The sequence below is a fragment of the Pyxicephalus adspersus genome, chromosome 12 (genome assembly GCF_032062135.1).
Source record: "Pyxicephalus adspersus chromosome 12, UCB_Pads_2.0, whole genome shotgun sequence".
Lineage (NCBI taxonomy): Eukaryota > Metazoa > Chordata > Amphibia > Anura > Pyxicephalidae > Pyxicephalus > Pyxicephalus adspersus.
Window position 1 is genome coordinate 36,371,272 of NC_092869.1, and position 18,077 is coordinate 36,389,348.

The window sequence follows — 18,077 nt, forward strand, 5'->3', positions numbered from 1 at the left end:
CTGAAAACAAGAAGACTTCCTCCCAACATTTCTCATAACTTGCTGAATTTTTTTTTTTCTTTAAAGCCTAATGTACCTCATTGCTCTTTAAAATAACAGCTAACTATCTTCAGAATAGCACTGTACATAAAGCAGGTCTTGCTAAACAATGTAATGATGTGCAATCCAATAACAAGGTCAGTGCTCAACCCAGAAAAGCCGGGTGGGAAGAAATTGTAGGTGGGTGGCAGCCCCTGTATTGTGACCAAACTCTTTAGTAACCACCCAAAAACACCCGGGTGGGTGCTGAAAAGTGCTGGGTGGTGCATCCAGCTAAAAGGGCCTGGGGAGAACCCTGAAGGTACATTTTTTTTTAGAAATGACTGCACCACTCACAGGAGTTTACATTCTAAGGGGTGGAGATATTAATCATTTGATTGTATTATTGTTCTTACAGGTTATGATGGCCTTATCGAACCACTTGAACGCAGTAGAGTCTGAGAAGCAGAAGCTGAGGGCTCAGGTGCGGAGGCTGTGCCAGGAGAACCAGTGGTTGCGAGATGAGCTGGCCAACACTCAACAAAAGCTGCAAAGGAGTGAACAGTCTGTGGCCCAGCTGGAGGAAGAGAAGAAACATCTAGAGTTTATGAATCAGCTGAAAAAATATGATGATGACATTTCTCCATCGGTGTGTGGCTTATATTTGTGTTTTTCTATTTAATGAAGTCATGTTTTTCCTAAGAATACTTTTAAAGGCTTCTATGGATATTTTTTCCCCTTTCTTCCTACTGCTACAGTCTGGTCCAATAGGCATAGTAAAACATCAAGCTGCCATAAGACCAGTACAGGCAACTTATATACCCTTCTGTATATTTATCTACCCATGCAACAATCGCAGCCGATTAATGATTTTAAATATAGCAGAACTCCAGGCAAGCAGACAAATACACAATTGAAATACAAATATCTTGAGCTTTTAACTGCTGAAGGCTTAGTCTACACGGACGTTTTCCCCAGCATTTAACCTGAGGCTTTAAATGCCTATGTTTGAAATTCCCATGCATTCCAATGGGCTAATCTACACCATGGCGTTTCCTTGAGGCACCTTTATGAGCTTTATCTATAACGCTGCTAGCAACGTTTAAAAAGTTAAAACAGGGTTAAGGCTGGAAAACACCCGTAAACGCGGGCAAACGCTTCCATTGATTTCAATAGGCCAATTTTCCCGCGTTTTTTAAGCACTTGAACCGTAAACATGGGAAAACGCGGCATACACGTTTTCCAGCGTTTTAAGGCAAGGTTTAAAGTGGTAATAAAATTTATAAAAACACATATAATCTCGGTAGGAATGTTTACATGCGTTTTTAAAAACATCCGAGAAGACCCAGCCTAAAGGTTTGACTTTTGGTTCGCTTTGGCTGCTGATCCAGACATTCCAGCCAGGCAGCGTAGCCAGTTCCTTGGTCTCTACTGCAGATCAGTAGTACAACGTAGTTCAGGACTCCCTTCCCAGCTGTTGATAAAATAAAGCAAGTACTTTAGCACTCCCAAGTGATCCTAAGTCACTTAAAGTGGACCTAAGCTCAACATTTTCATTTTACATAAAAGAGTGCAGCACCACCAGGGAGCGCAGGTTCTGGGTGCTGCTTCTGCGCATGCCCTAATCTTGAACATGCTCGGAAGGGGCATTTTTTCTATTAAGGGAAAGAGATGCCCATCCTATGCAAGCGCAGTGGGATCGGCTCTCCCTTTTACCCCCTTTACAGCGGGCTACGTCACCCAATCTCAGCACCGGAACAAAGAGGAATTCCAGGACAATGCGGGAAGGACCAGCACTATCGAGGGACTGGCGGATTAAAGGTGTCATTTTTTTGTTTTCAGTTTAGTCCAGTGAACTGACCAGTTAAGTGACTCCGCTAGTATTGAAGACCTCAACCACAATACACCTTTAAGTATTGTGGTTGCTCTCTAGGTTGTAGCACAAAGGTAAGGATGGCATCCATGGTAGCTATACCTTTACAGACATGGTGCCTCCCTTGTTTCTGTCCTGACAGGTTCCTCATAAAATTCCTTGAGGCAGCAGTTTATAGCAAAGCTCAGAAAGTTCTTTGTGCTACACCCTCCACATTTCCTTTCTTTGGATTATATAGATTTTTCTCCTCTGAGTTTGAGGATTTATTCTCCCTGGAGACAGAGATTGTATAGATTCTTTGAATTGTGTTACCACCCTTTCCTAGAAAAGAAAATGGCTACTCTGACATGGTTGTAAATATGGTGAGACGATTACAGATTGAGTTTAAAGCTAATTTATTGAAAGAAGTTACATGAACCTTTACGGTGCTTTTATTTATAGCCTGGAATACAGATTCTTAGTTTAAATAGTTTACGTTACAGGACAGATAGATACACATTAGACTCATGGCTTTACTTCTCTGTTTATATGGTTCACTGTTTAGCCAAGCACCTATTCATAAGGATAGTTTCACACTTATGTGTTTTGTACTACTGCTAACACATGGCAGTGCAGGTTTGATGTTGTGGTACTCTGATGAATGGGCATCTTTTGTATGGTGTTTCTATGTTTATTTTGAATATGTATATCTAGGATACTTTGCATATTATGCAGTTTGATAATAGGTTAAAGCTGATTACTCCTATGTATCTGTTTTTGTCAGGATGATAAAGACAGCGATTCCTCTAAGGAGCCTCTCGATGACCTTTTCCCCAATGATGATGATGACCAGGGACCAGGAAGTAAGTGTGCGGTAGATTCCCAATTTCCTCTTGAGCCAGATAAAAAAAAAAGACTGAATCTGTTGAAGCTAGTCACTTATGAGTAGGTACGTCATTTTTTAAAATAAAACCATACCATAGGAAAGAATGCTTGGGAAGACATGTCACATAAATACTATATCATGTGGCCTCCAGTGAATTGAAATGAAGATATATGAAAAAAATGTTTTGATAGAATAGAAACAACGTTAAATCCTGGCAATTTTTTTCTGGGATTCCCAAAATATGTAACCCACAACACCTTTCCAATGGCAACATATTAGCACTGGGTTGAACAACCTATAAACATAAACTTTTGTTTCAATTTGTCTAGTACAACAACCGCACAGCAGTGCAGCCGCTGCAGCACAGCAAGGAGGCTATGAGATCCCAGCCCGGTTAAGAACCCTTCATAACCTTGTGATTCAGTACGCATCCCAGGGGAGGTATGAAGTGGCTGTACCCCTCTGCAAGCAAGCTCTTGAAGACTTAGAGAAGACCTCTGGTCACGATCACCCCGATGTCGCCACAATGCTCAATATACTGGCTCTGGTGTACAGGTGAGTTATATATTTACATACTAAAAACAAGCTCTGTCTTGCATCATTTCGCTTTTAACGAACCCACTGATTGAGGCTACATAACAGTACAGTAATTTGTCTTATGTTTTGTGTGTGCTTTTCATCTATTTAAAAAAATAATAAAGGATCAAATAAGGATCATTAAAAGGCATGGGCAAGATATTTCTTAGAGGTTTCATGGACTTCTGTCTATAGATCTCCAGGGTACAGCTTGTTAATTTATCTGCCATAGCGACCATTGGGTTTAATAGTGTAATTCTATCTAGATATAAAAGTCTATTAGGGTCTAAAACTGTTTTATAAAAAAAAGCATATAACCTAACCCTTCTGGCAGCCAATGTCTGCTCCACTACTACCTGGCCACTGCAGAAACACCAAATGCTTCACATGAAATTCTTACACAACCTCAGTGGGAGTGTTGCAGGCACATCATTTCAGGGATTTTGCTTTTTATGTTAATGAGAGACAAGAAATATGTATACCTATACACAGCTCTTTACAGCTCTCATTGTAACGTGTTTCAAAAATAAATATATTAGTTGCTGTGGGCAATGTCGTTCCTCTGTTTTCAAAATGACAGACCAGCCTGACCTGTTAATCCTCTACTTGTCACTTAGGGAGTTGCCAAAATCATTCTGGCCCTATAAAAATTTGCATGACTGTTCTTGTGCTGATTAATTCATACATGCCTGATTGAATGTATTGTACTGTTTAATATTCTTTTACTGAAATCTGAGTTCAGTTTAAGGTTTGTTAGGTTCGTTAGAACCATTTGGTTTAACCTTTGTCATAAATTCTGTTTCAGGGATCAGAATAAATACAAAGATGCTGCCAATCTATTAAATGATGCCTTGGCCATCCGAGAAAAGACTTTGGGAAAAGATCACCCAGCGGTCTGTATTTTCATTTTCTATTTTCTGTCCTTTCTTTTTTTTTTTTTTTGCAGTCTTTCATTCCATCTAACACATTGTCAACTCTAATCTGGTGTTAACAAACCTTAATGTTAAACTCAACAGGAGAGAATACTTGTAGATTGGCTGATGCCTAGATGTAGCAGGTATGAATCTGTAGTTCTGAGCACTTCAAAAACCAATCAGCTCTAATATGCTTCACATGCACACATGTATGTTTGTGTTATAGCAGCAGTCCTTAAGGCACCAAAGATTGGCTTTTGTCATGACTGATTTCCTGTGTCTTCCTAATATGTCACTCATATACCATATATGTTAGTTGTAAATATTCCTTTTAATGATCGTTTGAGATTTTTCATACCTCATTGCTATTAAACCCATTTTAGGGCTGAAGGACAAAGTCTCTCGTAGGAAGTTCTCCCCTGCCATCCACTGGGCGATCGCTTCTTCTGCTCTATTTATAGTGGTAGTCCTAAGCTTTGTGTTGAATGGTGTCAGATCATATACAATGTTTGGGCATCCCAATTAGCTACTGTGGTCCACTTAGTGCATCCCCATCCACACCCAGAAGGACCAGGTATTTAGAAAGCGGTCTTATAGAGCAATGGTGTGGGAGCAGGAAGAAGGTTTCAACTAATAGGGGCATTCCTTATGTTGGCAAATCAGTCACTTCAGCCTTGCAACAGTAATCCCCAGTAAATCTCTAGGAAATTAAGTATCTTTCTTAGATAGTTGTCGCATGTCCCTATGAGACGTTTTCTCAACTATCTATGCTGGTAACAGCTTAAAATATTTGATTTTCCTTAGCATTCAGTCCTGGTGAAAGTGGTCACCTTGATGAGTAAAGGGGGTGAATTTGCCTAGTGTGGGCACAGATGGCAGTAAAACCTTTCCCTACCTTTTACAAATAAGAAAAAAAAACTTTTGAAATCTAAATTTAGCTGTCAAGTTCACTTTACTATTAGAAGTGAACATTTTTAGAAAGACCGTCGTAAGACTACATTAAAAATAGTAGGTGGATTTTTTAGTTATGGGAAATGGGATTAGGAGACTGCTGCTGTAGCCAAAACATATGGCTTTTGGTATTGAATTAGAAGTTTGATTTGTTTCCCCCCTAATTTATAATGATGATGCTAAAAACCGCATATTATTCTGCACAATAAAAAATCACATAGATTTTAATGCAACCTGATCTCTTATAATAAACTCATAGTAAAGGGCAAAGATTACTACTTCTAGCAGGAACTTGTTTTGCTGGCTTGAAAAAAACTTCTGATTTTAACTATTTAGTTGGAGTATTCACTTCAACAAAATGCATCTGCTAATTATTGGTGCTGTGTTCTTCATTTGCCTAGGCCAAATATTCTAGTTGGTGGAAACCTTAACTGCATAAAACTCTACACAGGTTTGTGATGTTTGTAAGCAGTGTTTTTTTAGGAGGGTCTGCAACTTTTTTGTTTTAGGGCATAGTGGCAGTGTCTGCAGATAGTTCTTTCACCCAAACAGTTCTAGATACCTAATGAAACATCCTTGTGGATGGTAAGGTGGACTTTAAGGTATTGGGGGAGCCTATACCGCTCTCATGTGACTGCAGTGGCCTGAATGGCCTTTACGAAGTGGGAACTCTTGATTTAAAAAGGGGGCTTCGCTCCCTTGTCCAAACTCCAAGACCAGATGTTGTAAGTTTACCCTGAATAGGGATAATTACAATTTACATGCAGTGTATGTAAAAAAAGTGTGGTTGTGTATTTTATATAAATATAATAAATGCTGTCTTCCCCAGTGTTCTCTCTGTGCTGTGCTTATCCTGTAAGCTCACTACAGTAACTTCTTGCAAATGTGTAATTTTCCACCAAGGTCTCAACATTACAGGTCTACAGTGACCACAATGTATCTGCTAATGTGTTGTTCAGTGGAACAACTTCTTGTAGTCTAGGAACAGTTTGGCAATGCTTCAGGTTAACTGAGTGACCATGGAACTGTAGTCAGCAAAGCTCCATGCATTTAGTGTAACCATGCATATACTGCCACAGATGTCTGTTCTCTGTATCTTTTAAAGACCACTTGTTGACAGAGAAGAGGTGAGGAAATAGAGCTCCTTGCATGTTACGTTATTGTTCTGCAAACATCACAGACTAATACACAATTGAGTTTCATCCATTTAGGCTTTTAAAAATGTGAGGAAAGATGTCAGGAATTATTTCACCATTGTACTTTTAATCAATTGAAATATGAATATAAGCAGCAGTTTATTGCACTTGTAGGAAAATGATGGATGTCTTCTCTGACCTACAATATTTCGGAAAAGCAAACACAAAGTCCTTCTGTTCTTTTCCTGCAGATATTGGCCTAACTTCTTCCCCCTTCCTCTCTGTCAGAATCAATTTTTTTTTTAAATCTGTTCTGGTCCTCTAAGGGTCTTTGTTACTTGGTGTTATGGTAATTGGTTAAAGCTGGTGGATATTAAACTCCGTTTTATTTTCTGCAGGTCGCAGCCACTCTTAATAACCTAGCTGTGCTGTATGGGAAGAGGGGGAAATACAAGGAAGCAGAACCATTATGTAAGAGGGCCCTGGAGATCCGGGAAAAGGTAAGCTGCTTGACTGCTAAATTACTGAAGGTCTTTTGGCTTTTGGATTTCAGTGTATATATAAGTGTTGTTACACCTTTTGTAGCAAAGAATACTGGCAGTATTAGGAGGCAGCCACCACACATTCCTTACGCATGACAGGTGCTTTTAAGGTGCCTAAAAAATGTATTCTTTTGTATGTATTTAAAAAAAAAATGTAAGAATGACAGGGATGACTTTTTGACTTTGAGAAGTAGACATTTTTTTTCTCTTTCAAGCCCTACTTAACCCTTAAAAATTCTAGCTTTCAAACTCTATTATTTTTTTAGCCTGTGTCACCTATTGCAAAATTCCTCCTCTCGTTTCTGTTTGGATGATCAAAAAATCAAAAAGAAAAACAAAGTGGTTGAGAGAAGAACACCTACAAATTCTGTTTCTACTACCTTTGCCTACCTGTTTCAGTGACCTTGACTGTGACAATTAGATATAAATAAATACATTTGTGTGTGTGTTTTTTTTTTTGTGTTCATCTATTTATTTTTGATTGCCATATTGGTTATAACAATGTACATTTTACTAGCAGGTGAGTGATCTCTTTTCTTTCTCTGTAGGTGTTGGGTAAAGACCATCCAGATGTAGCTAAGCAACTGAACAACTTGGCCTTACTGTGTCAGAACCAGGGCAAATACGAGGAAGTGGAATACTATTACCAGAGAGCACTGGAGATTTATCAGACCAAATTGGGGCCAGACGATCCTAATGTGGCAAAAACCAAGAATAACCTGGTAAAATAAAAAATACAGGCACAAAACACCCGATCATTACATCTTTCTTTTTTAAGGCTTGGGCTGCTAAACTAAGCCATAACATGGAAAATAATGTTCTACCCTTCTATAACATACCTTTTATGGAGCAGACTTTGTAAACTGAGGCACAATCATCACCAAGCTTTTGTCACAATATTGAAAACTCAATTGTCTGTCTGCAAGGTTTTGTCCTGTAGTATGAATGGTGCCCTACACAGAAACCACGCAAACAAAATTTGCAGGATTGTCAAAATACTTTTAGTCATATAGTTAGATGTGAAGATCAGGTGTCTGTTGGCCATATACAGTGTATATTTACAATAAAATGGTAAGACAGAATAAAACAGTAAGACACCAAATAGTCATTGAACTAGGCCAATCCTATGTGTTGCCAACATACTTCAAATGATTCAAAAACCTAGATCCTTACATTTTTTAAATAGTTTTAGTGGTTGGCTTTTGTTTGTGGTTATTTGCCAAAAGCCCCATATTTTCTAGTTTGAAAGGATTATACAACTAAAAACCATAAAGCCATCTCCCTATGATTTGCTAAACCATATGGTAGGAATGCACAAAAAAAATGGAAATTGTAGATGCTTTTATGACAAGCTGCTTCAGGATCTATGAAAGGAAACGTCAAGTAATAATGATAATCCCTACATTTTTAATTTTTCTGTTTTACAACTTTGCTTTTGACACTTGGAACCCACCGAATACAATCGCTAGGGCTAAATCGTTTCAGATTTTTCCCTCCTGTTTGCGCTGTTATCCTGGGATCTATTAAGGCAACTTCTGTAATGGATAATTCCCATAAACTGATTTTAAATATAATAAAAGTATTTTTATATTCTTTATTAGGTATACTTACTTGTGTGTATTTTGTCTCCCCTGGTATGACTAATAATGCTTTTATATATTCCAGGCCTCTTGCTATCTGAAACAAGGCAAGTTCAAGCAAGCTGAGACTTTGTACAAAGAAATTTTGACACGGGCACATGAAAGGGAGTTTGGATCAGTTGATGGTAAGAGTTTAAATTAATGAAAAATAAAGCCTAATAAAATTAAGAAATTTAAACCCTGGAGGATAATTACATGTTTTAAACTTTGTGATATTCAGGACTATTTTGGAGTCAGGGGATATCAGGGGGTCTATTGATAAAGCTGTGAATCTGACTTTTACTAAAACATTGGTGGAGAATAAACATTTGCCCATGAAACAAATGGAACTGGAAGATTCTCCACCAGGGAATGTTTTAGTAAATATCACTGGAATTCACTGCTTTATAGATTATGTTGTAGTCCCCACAATCTAGTTTTGCTAAGGACTTATGTATGGGGGGGGTGGCTTCCATTTGTCTAACTATAGAACTTTAAGAAGTCCATATTATTTTAGCCTAGTACTAGTATTTTACATGTAACATGCATTGATTCGCCGATGTATTGATTCCAATCTCACAAAACATATTGGTGAATTGGTATGTGACTCTCAACAAACTGCAAATTTCTTTTTGCTTTCTGTTGGGATGAAGGCACAGATGCATTTTCTGGATGTTTTGTGCATGTAAGGTACAAATAAACAAACAGAAACACGTTTTAATGCCTACACTGGATCCCCTACTCCTATTCCATCAGTTTGGTATTTGTGAAGTTGTTGAGATTCTGTACAACTTTGGATCTAATTGGTAGTTGCATTATAAAATCTTTATTTTTATGCCATTGCAGATGAGAACAAACCTATCTGGATGCATGCCGAAGAAAGAGAAAAATTCAAAGTAAGGTTTGCTGGTTGAGCTAAGTTAGGTTTTTGGTTTGTAAAAGGACCGTAGATGCACATGCAGCGATTCACAGGCATATTAAGGATTTTTTTAGTTATTAGGAAAAACAGTTGCATTATATTAATCCATAGTACATATGTTGACTTTCTTTTTTCCACATCAAACAGGATTTTTATACCCATACAAGTTTAAAGTAATACAAAACCTTGCTTGCGGCAGAATAAATGCAGGTCAGAGAGGTCATATTCAGCACTTATGCCTAAGAATTATAGGCCTACAATGTAAAATAAATTTACATGCAGAACAATGTACCATTTTGGCATAAAAATACTGACATAATTGGACTGCCAGGGAGATTAATGCCTGTTGACACAGAATCTATAGCTTTATGCAACATAATTATTTAATTATGTATTGACAAGCATTTTTTTCTTGAAGGTTGATCTGTACTTATGTGCTTATGTGGATCTCTTAATTATAGGGTAAACAGAAGGATGGCACATTTGGAGAGTATGGAGGCTGGTATAAGGCCTGCAAAGTTGATAGGTAAGTTTTGGCAAAGATGCAAATTTGTTTGGTCAGTATTGTAACCTCCTAGCAGCTGTGGCTTTTAGATGTAAGGAATGTGAACTGTAGCCAAGCCTTTGGAAACAGGTGAAGCTCCACTGCATATGTTGTAACCATTTGTTTGTGATATTAATAAAGCACGTGTATGTATTATAGCCATTTACTGCACTGAAACAAAATGACAAATACATAATGTTAAGTTCTCCTCAGCCCCACAGTGACCACTACCCTGAAAAACCTTGGAGCACTTTACAGACGTCAGGGCAAGTTTGAAGCTGCAGAAACATTAGAGGAGGCAGCAATGAGGTCACGGAAACAGGTAAGTGAGGTATCTGGTATGCTCTGCCCAGTTTTGTGTGGCTTATTTTTTCTTTATTATATTGAAACTATATTACTCTTCATCATATTGGCAGAGCAGGACCATATAATCAATATCCTTTTATCACTATTTTAGAATTCTGTGACATTAAACCTAAATAATTATATAGCTCTTTAGCAATAGTTTAAAAATTAACTGTACATTTTTCCCCCTAAAAATTATTCCAATATTCTCATTTTAATGCATTTAATGTACATAAAGTTTTGCTTGGGACACCAACTTCAGACTCCATGTTGTTTCTGACATACAGAAAGCCTGGGGTTTTAAACTGTCTTTTTTTTATTTTCCCATGGCAATCATGATAGTTGGTCCCAAGATAGTTGGTCATCAGATTCCCTGTGCAAGGCCACATAACCTAGATCTTTTATAAAAGCTGAACTTCAGCAAAGCTGCTTTGTATATAATTGAGACTTGCTTTTAATTTGATTTGTGTTTCTGCACAGCCATGCTATAGGTAAGCGAGAGGAGGTCCTGGCCACAAATGTAAATTGAAACGATAATCAAAATATAAACTATATTGAAGTTTACGACATACTCCAATTGTACCCCTGAAATCTAAGGATGCAGAATAAATCTGAACACCAAACCAAATGTTAATGAATGATAAAGAGTTCAATTCATTATAAAATATCAAGGACTGGTCAGTTGCAGACCCTGGCATCCTTTTAATCAGCTGGTGTAGTCTTTTTTTAATACTGAGATTTTACTGAGAGTTTAAAATTCCTTATCGTTGAGACTTAGATCTAAATACTGACGACTTTAATCTCTGGTAAAGGGGCAGTTTAGCTTTGTCATAGAATGTTGGGAAATTAATTACCATAGTCTCCCATCATTTGGTCTGGCACACATGTTTTTTTTTTTTTTTACCCCTTGCATTTAGGGACCCAGATAACACATTACAAGAAGCTTAAATTAGGACAAGCTTGGCTGCTTAACACTAGTTAATTTTTTTTAATCATTAACTGCTTAGAATTTAGCATTAAATCAAACCTAAAGTAAAAAAAAAAATATCCAAATCCTAATACCCATAAAAATCTGTGTAGCCTACCAATTTCCTAGAGATCAAAAAAGAAAGAGAAAAAAACAAACAAAAAACATAGGATCGCTGTACCCTGCTCTGTAGCTTTACAATGAGCACACCACAGCTCTAGCTTAGCCCCTATTGCATGTTCTGGTGTAACACTTCCCTAGGCTCTTCAAGTTTACCCTTGGTCAGAAAACTGTATAATGTTTAAAAAAAAAAAGCGCATGGTTTCTGTTAATTTTGTATCTGTATACTGTCAGGTGACATTTGTGTTTATTGTCTGGGTGTTGGCATGCTGTGTTTAGTAAATCATTTCTGAAGTTATTTGTGACTGCATTGGCATGTTTCCTTGCTGGCTGACAGGGCTCAAAGTGATGCAGAAATATCGAATCAATAATTTATAATGACAAAGATCCGTTCTATTTAAACGCTATCTTCTATTAAAGATTTGGGATACAGGATTACAGGTATATATGTTAAGGTACTAACAGACACATTTCCATTTTGAAAAAATTAGAAATCTTTTCTAGCTAAGCCACACAGAAAAGCATTTCCTGCACTTTAGTTAAACTTGTACCTTGATCACACTTTTAGGTGGGGTAAACTGGGAAAGGGCTAGCAACCTCTTCCTGACAATGTTGTCATTAAAGGAACTGGGAAATTAAAGGAGGGACACAAGCAACAAAAAGGGCAAAATGACAGGATATTCTGTAAGAAAACCCCTAGTCTCATTGTTCCTCCATCCGAGTGTTCAACCCTAACACTGTGTTAACACTGTATGATGTCAAAGCTTACTATAGGGTAGTATAGTAAGGCTAACTAAACCTTTTTGCTCAAGGGTCATGGTCAGGGGTATAGTGGGGTGGGCACGCCTTGCCCTCACTTTTTTCAGGAATGGGCAACATTGATCTGTCACGGACACACAGACACGAGTTGTTTACTATTACTTTGTTAGAAGAGATTTGTAGCAGCTACAAAACCTCTGAGTTTGTTGTCTTTGGTGATTTTATAATTGCTTCACGATTACTAGGTTCTCCAAAACCTTAAAGGAAAACTGGGTTATCCACCTTCTTTTTCACAGTATGTGTCTCTTATACTTTTTTCTGCATCATTATGTGGGTTCTGATGTCAGCTATGTGGAATGTTTTGTGTTCTAATTATGTCAAGGTATTTGGGGTCTGTTACAGATCCCAGTCCCTGGAAAGGAAACAGGAATCATGTTGTAAGGTCTTCCTTTCCAGGCCTTGACCTTTTACAGTCACTTTTTGTCCTTTTGACACAAATCTCAGGGGCTTTCTTCCTTTACTTGTAACGCAAGGGTCCTGTCTCACAGGGACTAGACAATGTCCACAAGCAGCGAGTGGCCGAAGTGTTAAATGACCCAGAAAGCATAGAGAAGAGGAGAAGCCGGGAGAGCCTCGACGTGGTAAAGTACGAGAGTGGTCCAGACGGAGGGGAGGAAGTGAGTATGAGCGTAGAGTGGAACGGGGTAAGTGCAGTACACAGTGTGGCCAAATAATGGACAATCTCACTTTGTAACCAATCTAAAACACATTAATGTGATCCGCATGCTGGTATAACTCCATTTTGTAATAACAAGAATAATTTACAGCAATCCTCTTGCCTAATTTGTTGATATTTCCATAATCTTTTATCTGGGCTCCTTTCCTTGTCTTATAATGCTGATTGAATGTTCCATTTTTATTAGTTTTCTGTTTTCTTCTTGTAGAGTAGGTAGTAGTTATAAGAGAGATACAGTACAGTAATCTGTAGCAACCAATCTAATTTTGTTATTTACTTATTGAAAAGTCCAAGTAGACTATGTCAGTAGCTTTTTTGTACAGTATAACACCAAGTGATCTGAGTTTTGCTATTCATTCAGCTGGTAAAGCAACCTTAGCCAAAGTAAAATGGCCTGTCCCTTGCCCTCTTGCTGTGGAAAAAGGACCTTTACTTGGAGAGCTTTTCCTCTTATCTGCTGCTTCCACACAGTGGTTCTGTTCTGCAGCATGATGGCAGGAAACAAGCAGTTACTATAACTTTGACTTTATCAGCCAAATAGGCAAAGACTCCGACAGCCTTTGACAGAGTTATATGCTGGAGTTCAGTTGTGATTTATGCAATGAAAATCTGGATTACTGTACTTCTCTTTGTTGTGCCTTACGCTTTTGCATTTTAGAAGTCTGAGTAGCATTATAGTGTTTAGAAATATAAAACCTCTCTATATATAAATGTTTGTGTTCTCTAATTTTTTTTTATTTCTAATAACCGCTGGTTATTAGTTTTAAGGTTTGCGTTGTCACTGACACAAAAAAATTCATCATTTGTATGATAACTGTACAGACATGTAGGTTTGCCTAGGAAAGGAGAGATGTGTAGACATCTTTTGTGCTGATTGACCCTCTTGGGAGGGATCAATAGCAGTTGATTAGGAAAATGCAACCTGATCATTGAGAATGACTGAATAGGAGAAATGCTGCCACTTTTGGCTCCTAAAATTTCCAGCAGTGATATAAACATTAATTTCTCTAAAGTTATTGCTTGACCACCTTTTCATCCTTTTTTTTTAGTTTAGTTAAAACAAACATAAGGTAGCTCAACCAATATTTGGGTGGTTACTACAGGTAATGGCTCTAAATTGAATGCCTGGGAAGCCCTGAGGAGCTCTACTCCTATCAATGCTCTTGCTTACCCCTTAGAATCTCCAATGCATTGCTATTTTAAATCCTGCCCATCACAGCCATGCGACAGTAGCTGATTGTAGGGTGGCGAAAGGGACAAACCAGACCCCTACCACATGAGTTGATCAGAGCATTATGAAGCACCCACAGAATTTGGTCTGAGCTGCCCAGCATTCTGGAGTTGTTTACAATATAACCTAAATATTGGTCAGGGCACTTTATAACCATTTATGTTCTCGTTTAGTGAATTCTCACATCATTCCCAGCCTGTCTACCTTTAGAAAGGGCTTATGAGCTTTTATTTTACATACATGTCTCTTTAATAATACTCCATTTGGGTTTCTTTACACTGGGACAATCAATCAGCATGTATTCTTGTAATCAATAACATGAAAATGAAAAGCATGGTATACTGCCTAATGCAATCTGCTGATTTATACTGTGTACTGTACTCTTCCCTTCATTTCTTCTGTACTTCTGCATGTTGTGCTGTGTTGAGCCTTGTTACTGTTCTGTGAGTTAATATTTCAGTATTTTACACAAAGTAAGCAACGGCTTTACAGTATTTCTAGGTCTGTGAATTCAGCCCCAAACTCTTTAACCTATTTTTGGATTGGGGTAACAAATTAACAAGGCTGGTAATCTTATTCTTTCCTTTTCTGCTGTAGTCTCTGAAACATTGAAGCTAAGTCACCTATTAAATCAAACTCCTGGACAGATCCTTCATGTTGCTATTTATGATCTGTTCTCATACAGTGCTATGTTTACCCCAGGGGTTGATTCTACTCTATAAAGCAAATGTATTTTATCCACACAGATTCACCATATTACAAATCCCAGTTAATAGTACTGGTGAAAAAAAGTATGTGTTAAGGAGTACATGAGATCAAGTGAACCACAGCAAACTAAGTGCATTGGTGAACACTAATCCTATCATGGGGTATATTTTATTAAGCAGACCTGTTGCTGAGGCTGATTTTTTACGAAGAATGTACTGGAAGATACCAAGGTAGACATACCAGACCTGTATAATCATACAACCTAGAGATGGTATAGGATATTAGAAGTTGAGCGACCAGATGTTGCAGTGGATCTACAGAGCAAGCCTATCTATGAGTTGATAATAAATTCCCAGCCTGGTTACCTTGTTACCCTATCACCTAAACAAAATGTATTTATGTTTTTTGATAAAGTACTCTTTTTAAAATAGAGGCAGAAAAGTTAATGATTCCAAAACCAATATCCTGTATATAGATTTTTCACCCAAGGCTGGAGGCAAATTATATTTTACTACTTTTAAGTTTTTTCTGCTTAATTTACCTATTTTTTTGGTATATATTCATTTTTATGTTGTCATTTTGTCATATGAGAAAACAGTACCACATTCCATATACTTTTGTTTTATTGTGACATCCTGTGTTCAATGTACATTTATGCATGACTCTGCCTGCTTTTGTTTGTTGCCCATATATTGTTTTCTTCCTATAAAAGGTGACACAACATGGTAAATGTGGGGTGCTTAGCTCATGCTAAAGCTCATAGGTATTATTCTGTAAATCGTCAAGGCACTGGGTATGGGTGATGTGTGATACATAGAGGGGAAAAATTCACATTTAAGAAGATTTATCCACGTTCAGTTTCTTGCAGTGAATTTGAGCATTACAGTGCATTTGTGGGGTGGTAAAATTCTAGTGAATGAATTGACAATCATGTGGGTCTCATCGCCAAACTGTTGGGTCTATGCCATCTTTGGTGACAATCCATGGGCCTATTTTTGCAAGCTATGCATCCATTTTAGCAATGCTAAATGTTCCAATAAAAAAAAAACCCTTTACAAGGGCACCTATGTTCAGAGTGAATATGCATCATTTTCTCTGCTGTCGAAATTGTTTCTGATACTGAAGGACGCTTAGCTGCATTGTAGTTGTAAAGCTATTTACAACTAAAGCATATTTACCTATAGTAAATATGGCATCTGCCAAATGTCTAATAGTCTTCATAAAGCATTTAAGTAATAATACCTGGCATGGGATTATTTCCTTAGCTGATGCTTTTACAGTTTGCATATGAAAGCCTTGACCTCTATCCTGGTATAAGAAGCTTATATTGCTTGAATTTATCTCACTCCCTAGAAGGATCTGTGCAACTAGTATCTGGTCAATATTAATGAAACCAATGCTAGGCCAATGGTTCTCTCTGGTGCCAAATCAGTTGGTTCCTAAGACATTCTGGGAAGAAGAAATGTGCAAAATTGGGCTTTAGCAATGAGATGTCACTTATCGGTAATATTATTTAGGAAGGTCCATTTTTATTTCATCATTTAAAGAGGTTCTCCATGCAGAACATTTTATTCAATCAGTGATATTTTACATCCTGCTTTTGAGTGATTACATTTGTTTTGCGTTCTTTGATTTTCTGTAGCACTGCTTGCATTTTTTGTAACAAGAACTGTTGATACAGGCTCGTTGCAGGAGAGCTTGCTGGCAGTTTTAATCTGCAATATGACATTTCACCGCCCAGGCGAAAAAATTTAAACATTTTAAAGTAAGAAGCTGCTCATGTTCTAGAACATGCTATTACCAGTGCCAGCCTTATATTGTAACTGCTAAGAGGCATGCAGATTTTATTTGCAGCATAGGAACCATTTGACACTTAGTAAAGAATTTAACTGATGTTGCAGAATTTAAAGGTTCATTCATTCTTTGGCAAGCAAGTTTCTTAGTCTTAGAATATTAATTGGGGCTTTAAAAAAAGAGTTATTTCTGAATTACGGGTTCTTTTATGTAAAGGAAAACATTTTAGGCGTTCAGTTGTGTATGGGGAACCTCTTTGCTGAATTATTTATGAAATTTAGCATGCCACATTGCTTGAAATGCATCATCCGCATGATTTCTATGTTTCATCACAATCCCTTTCATTTTAATTGTTCATGAGACTTGAGAATCCTCCCAACAACTAACACAGTTTTATGTAATGAAAAATCTAGACTGAAAATTGCTTGATACATCAGCTTTAATGGCTCTTATCGTCACTGTACTTCTCTAATGCAAACATAACATGCTTCCTATTTGGTGGGTTGTAACAGCTAATCATTGGAATGCTAGTTTTTATTAGTGGTTACAGTAGAAGGGCCGAAAAGTAAATCCCCTTTTACTGTTTAAGGTTTTAGACATTAATTAAGTGAAAAAGTAGTGGGACGCTCAAAAAGCCAAGAACGTAGACTGTAGGTAGCATAACATTACAAATGGCAAAGCCTTGAGGGCAAAGCGTAGCACCCTATACCAGTTTGTCATCTGGTACTGATCTGAATTTAGTTAAAGCTAAACTCCAGACAAACAGATGTATACACAGTTAACATTCATGCTTGCAATCGATTATGTTCAACCATTCTTGTGATGAAGGTGCCCTTTTCTTGACAGTACAGTTATATTTGTCCATTATGCAGCACAGCTCGGTCTAAGACCTCATAACTATATATTAAAGAAGTTTCACTTTGAGAGAATCATCGCCACACTTACTTATTCATTCCAAATCCAACAGGCCTTAAATCAGTCAAATTTAGGTATTTGGAAATCCTAAAAAACAAATCAGTTTAATTATTTTAAAATTAGGTAAATTACAAATTTTCAAATCTGTCTGGAATTTAGTTTAAGGTGAATTCAGATTTAATTACTGTTTATTGCTTTACACCTTAGGCTACGTACACACATCAGATGATTCTTGTCCCATAATCGCCTCAGGGCTGATATTGGACGAGAATCAGGTGTGTGTACAGTCCTCATCGTCCAGAGCACCGTCCTGGCAGATTCAGGGACAACAGTCTAGAAACAATCGCAATGAAAGTGAAGGGGAGAGCGCAGCGGGGTGCGGCTCTGTTGTTCACCCCCACCTACATAAAGCAGAACGGCGGTGTATGCACATTGCTTGTTCATGCATCGTGCAGTCTTTTGTTGTTGGAAAGGATAGTGAAAGATTCTTTCCAGTGACAATTATTGCACTGTGTACCCAGCCTCAGACTGATTAAACTTCATAG

General features: G+C 37.6%; 1 protein-coding gene across 11 annotated transcripts in view; it reads left to right on the top strand.

The window, feature by feature from the left end:
• KLC1 (kinesin light chain 1) overlaps nucleotides 1–18,077 on the top strand; it is a 64,364-nt gene that overhangs the window by 28,692 nt on the left and 17,595 nt on the right. For 5 of the 11 annotated variants that reach the window (XM_072427426.1, XM_072427432.1, XM_072427436.1 and 2 more), the window contains exons 3-13: nucleotides 437–667; nucleotides 2,655–2,733; nucleotides 3,086–3,311; nucleotides 4,138–4,225; nucleotides 6,732–6,833; nucleotides 7,424–7,597; nucleotides 8,541–8,640; nucleotides 9,341–9,390; nucleotides 9,875–9,939; nucleotides 10,171–10,279; nucleotides 12,682–12,852. In XM_072427426.1, the coding sequence (XP_072283527.1) occupies nucleotides 437–667; nucleotides 2,655–2,733; nucleotides 3,086–3,311; nucleotides 4,138–4,225; nucleotides 6,732–6,833; nucleotides 7,424–7,597; nucleotides 8,541–8,640; nucleotides 9,341–9,390; nucleotides 9,875–9,939; nucleotides 10,171–10,279; nucleotides 12,682–12,852 (1,395 nt within the window). The remainder of the gene's footprint in view (nucleotides 1–436; nucleotides 668–2,654; nucleotides 2,734–3,085; nucleotides 3,312–4,137; nucleotides 4,226–6,731; nucleotides 6,834–7,423; nucleotides 7,598–8,540; nucleotides 8,641–9,340; nucleotides 9,391–9,874; nucleotides 9,940–10,170; nucleotides 10,280–12,681; nucleotides 12,853–18,077) is intronic. The other 6 variants (XM_072427430.1, XM_072427434.1, XM_072427437.1 and 3 more) reach the window with 3 other exon arrangements.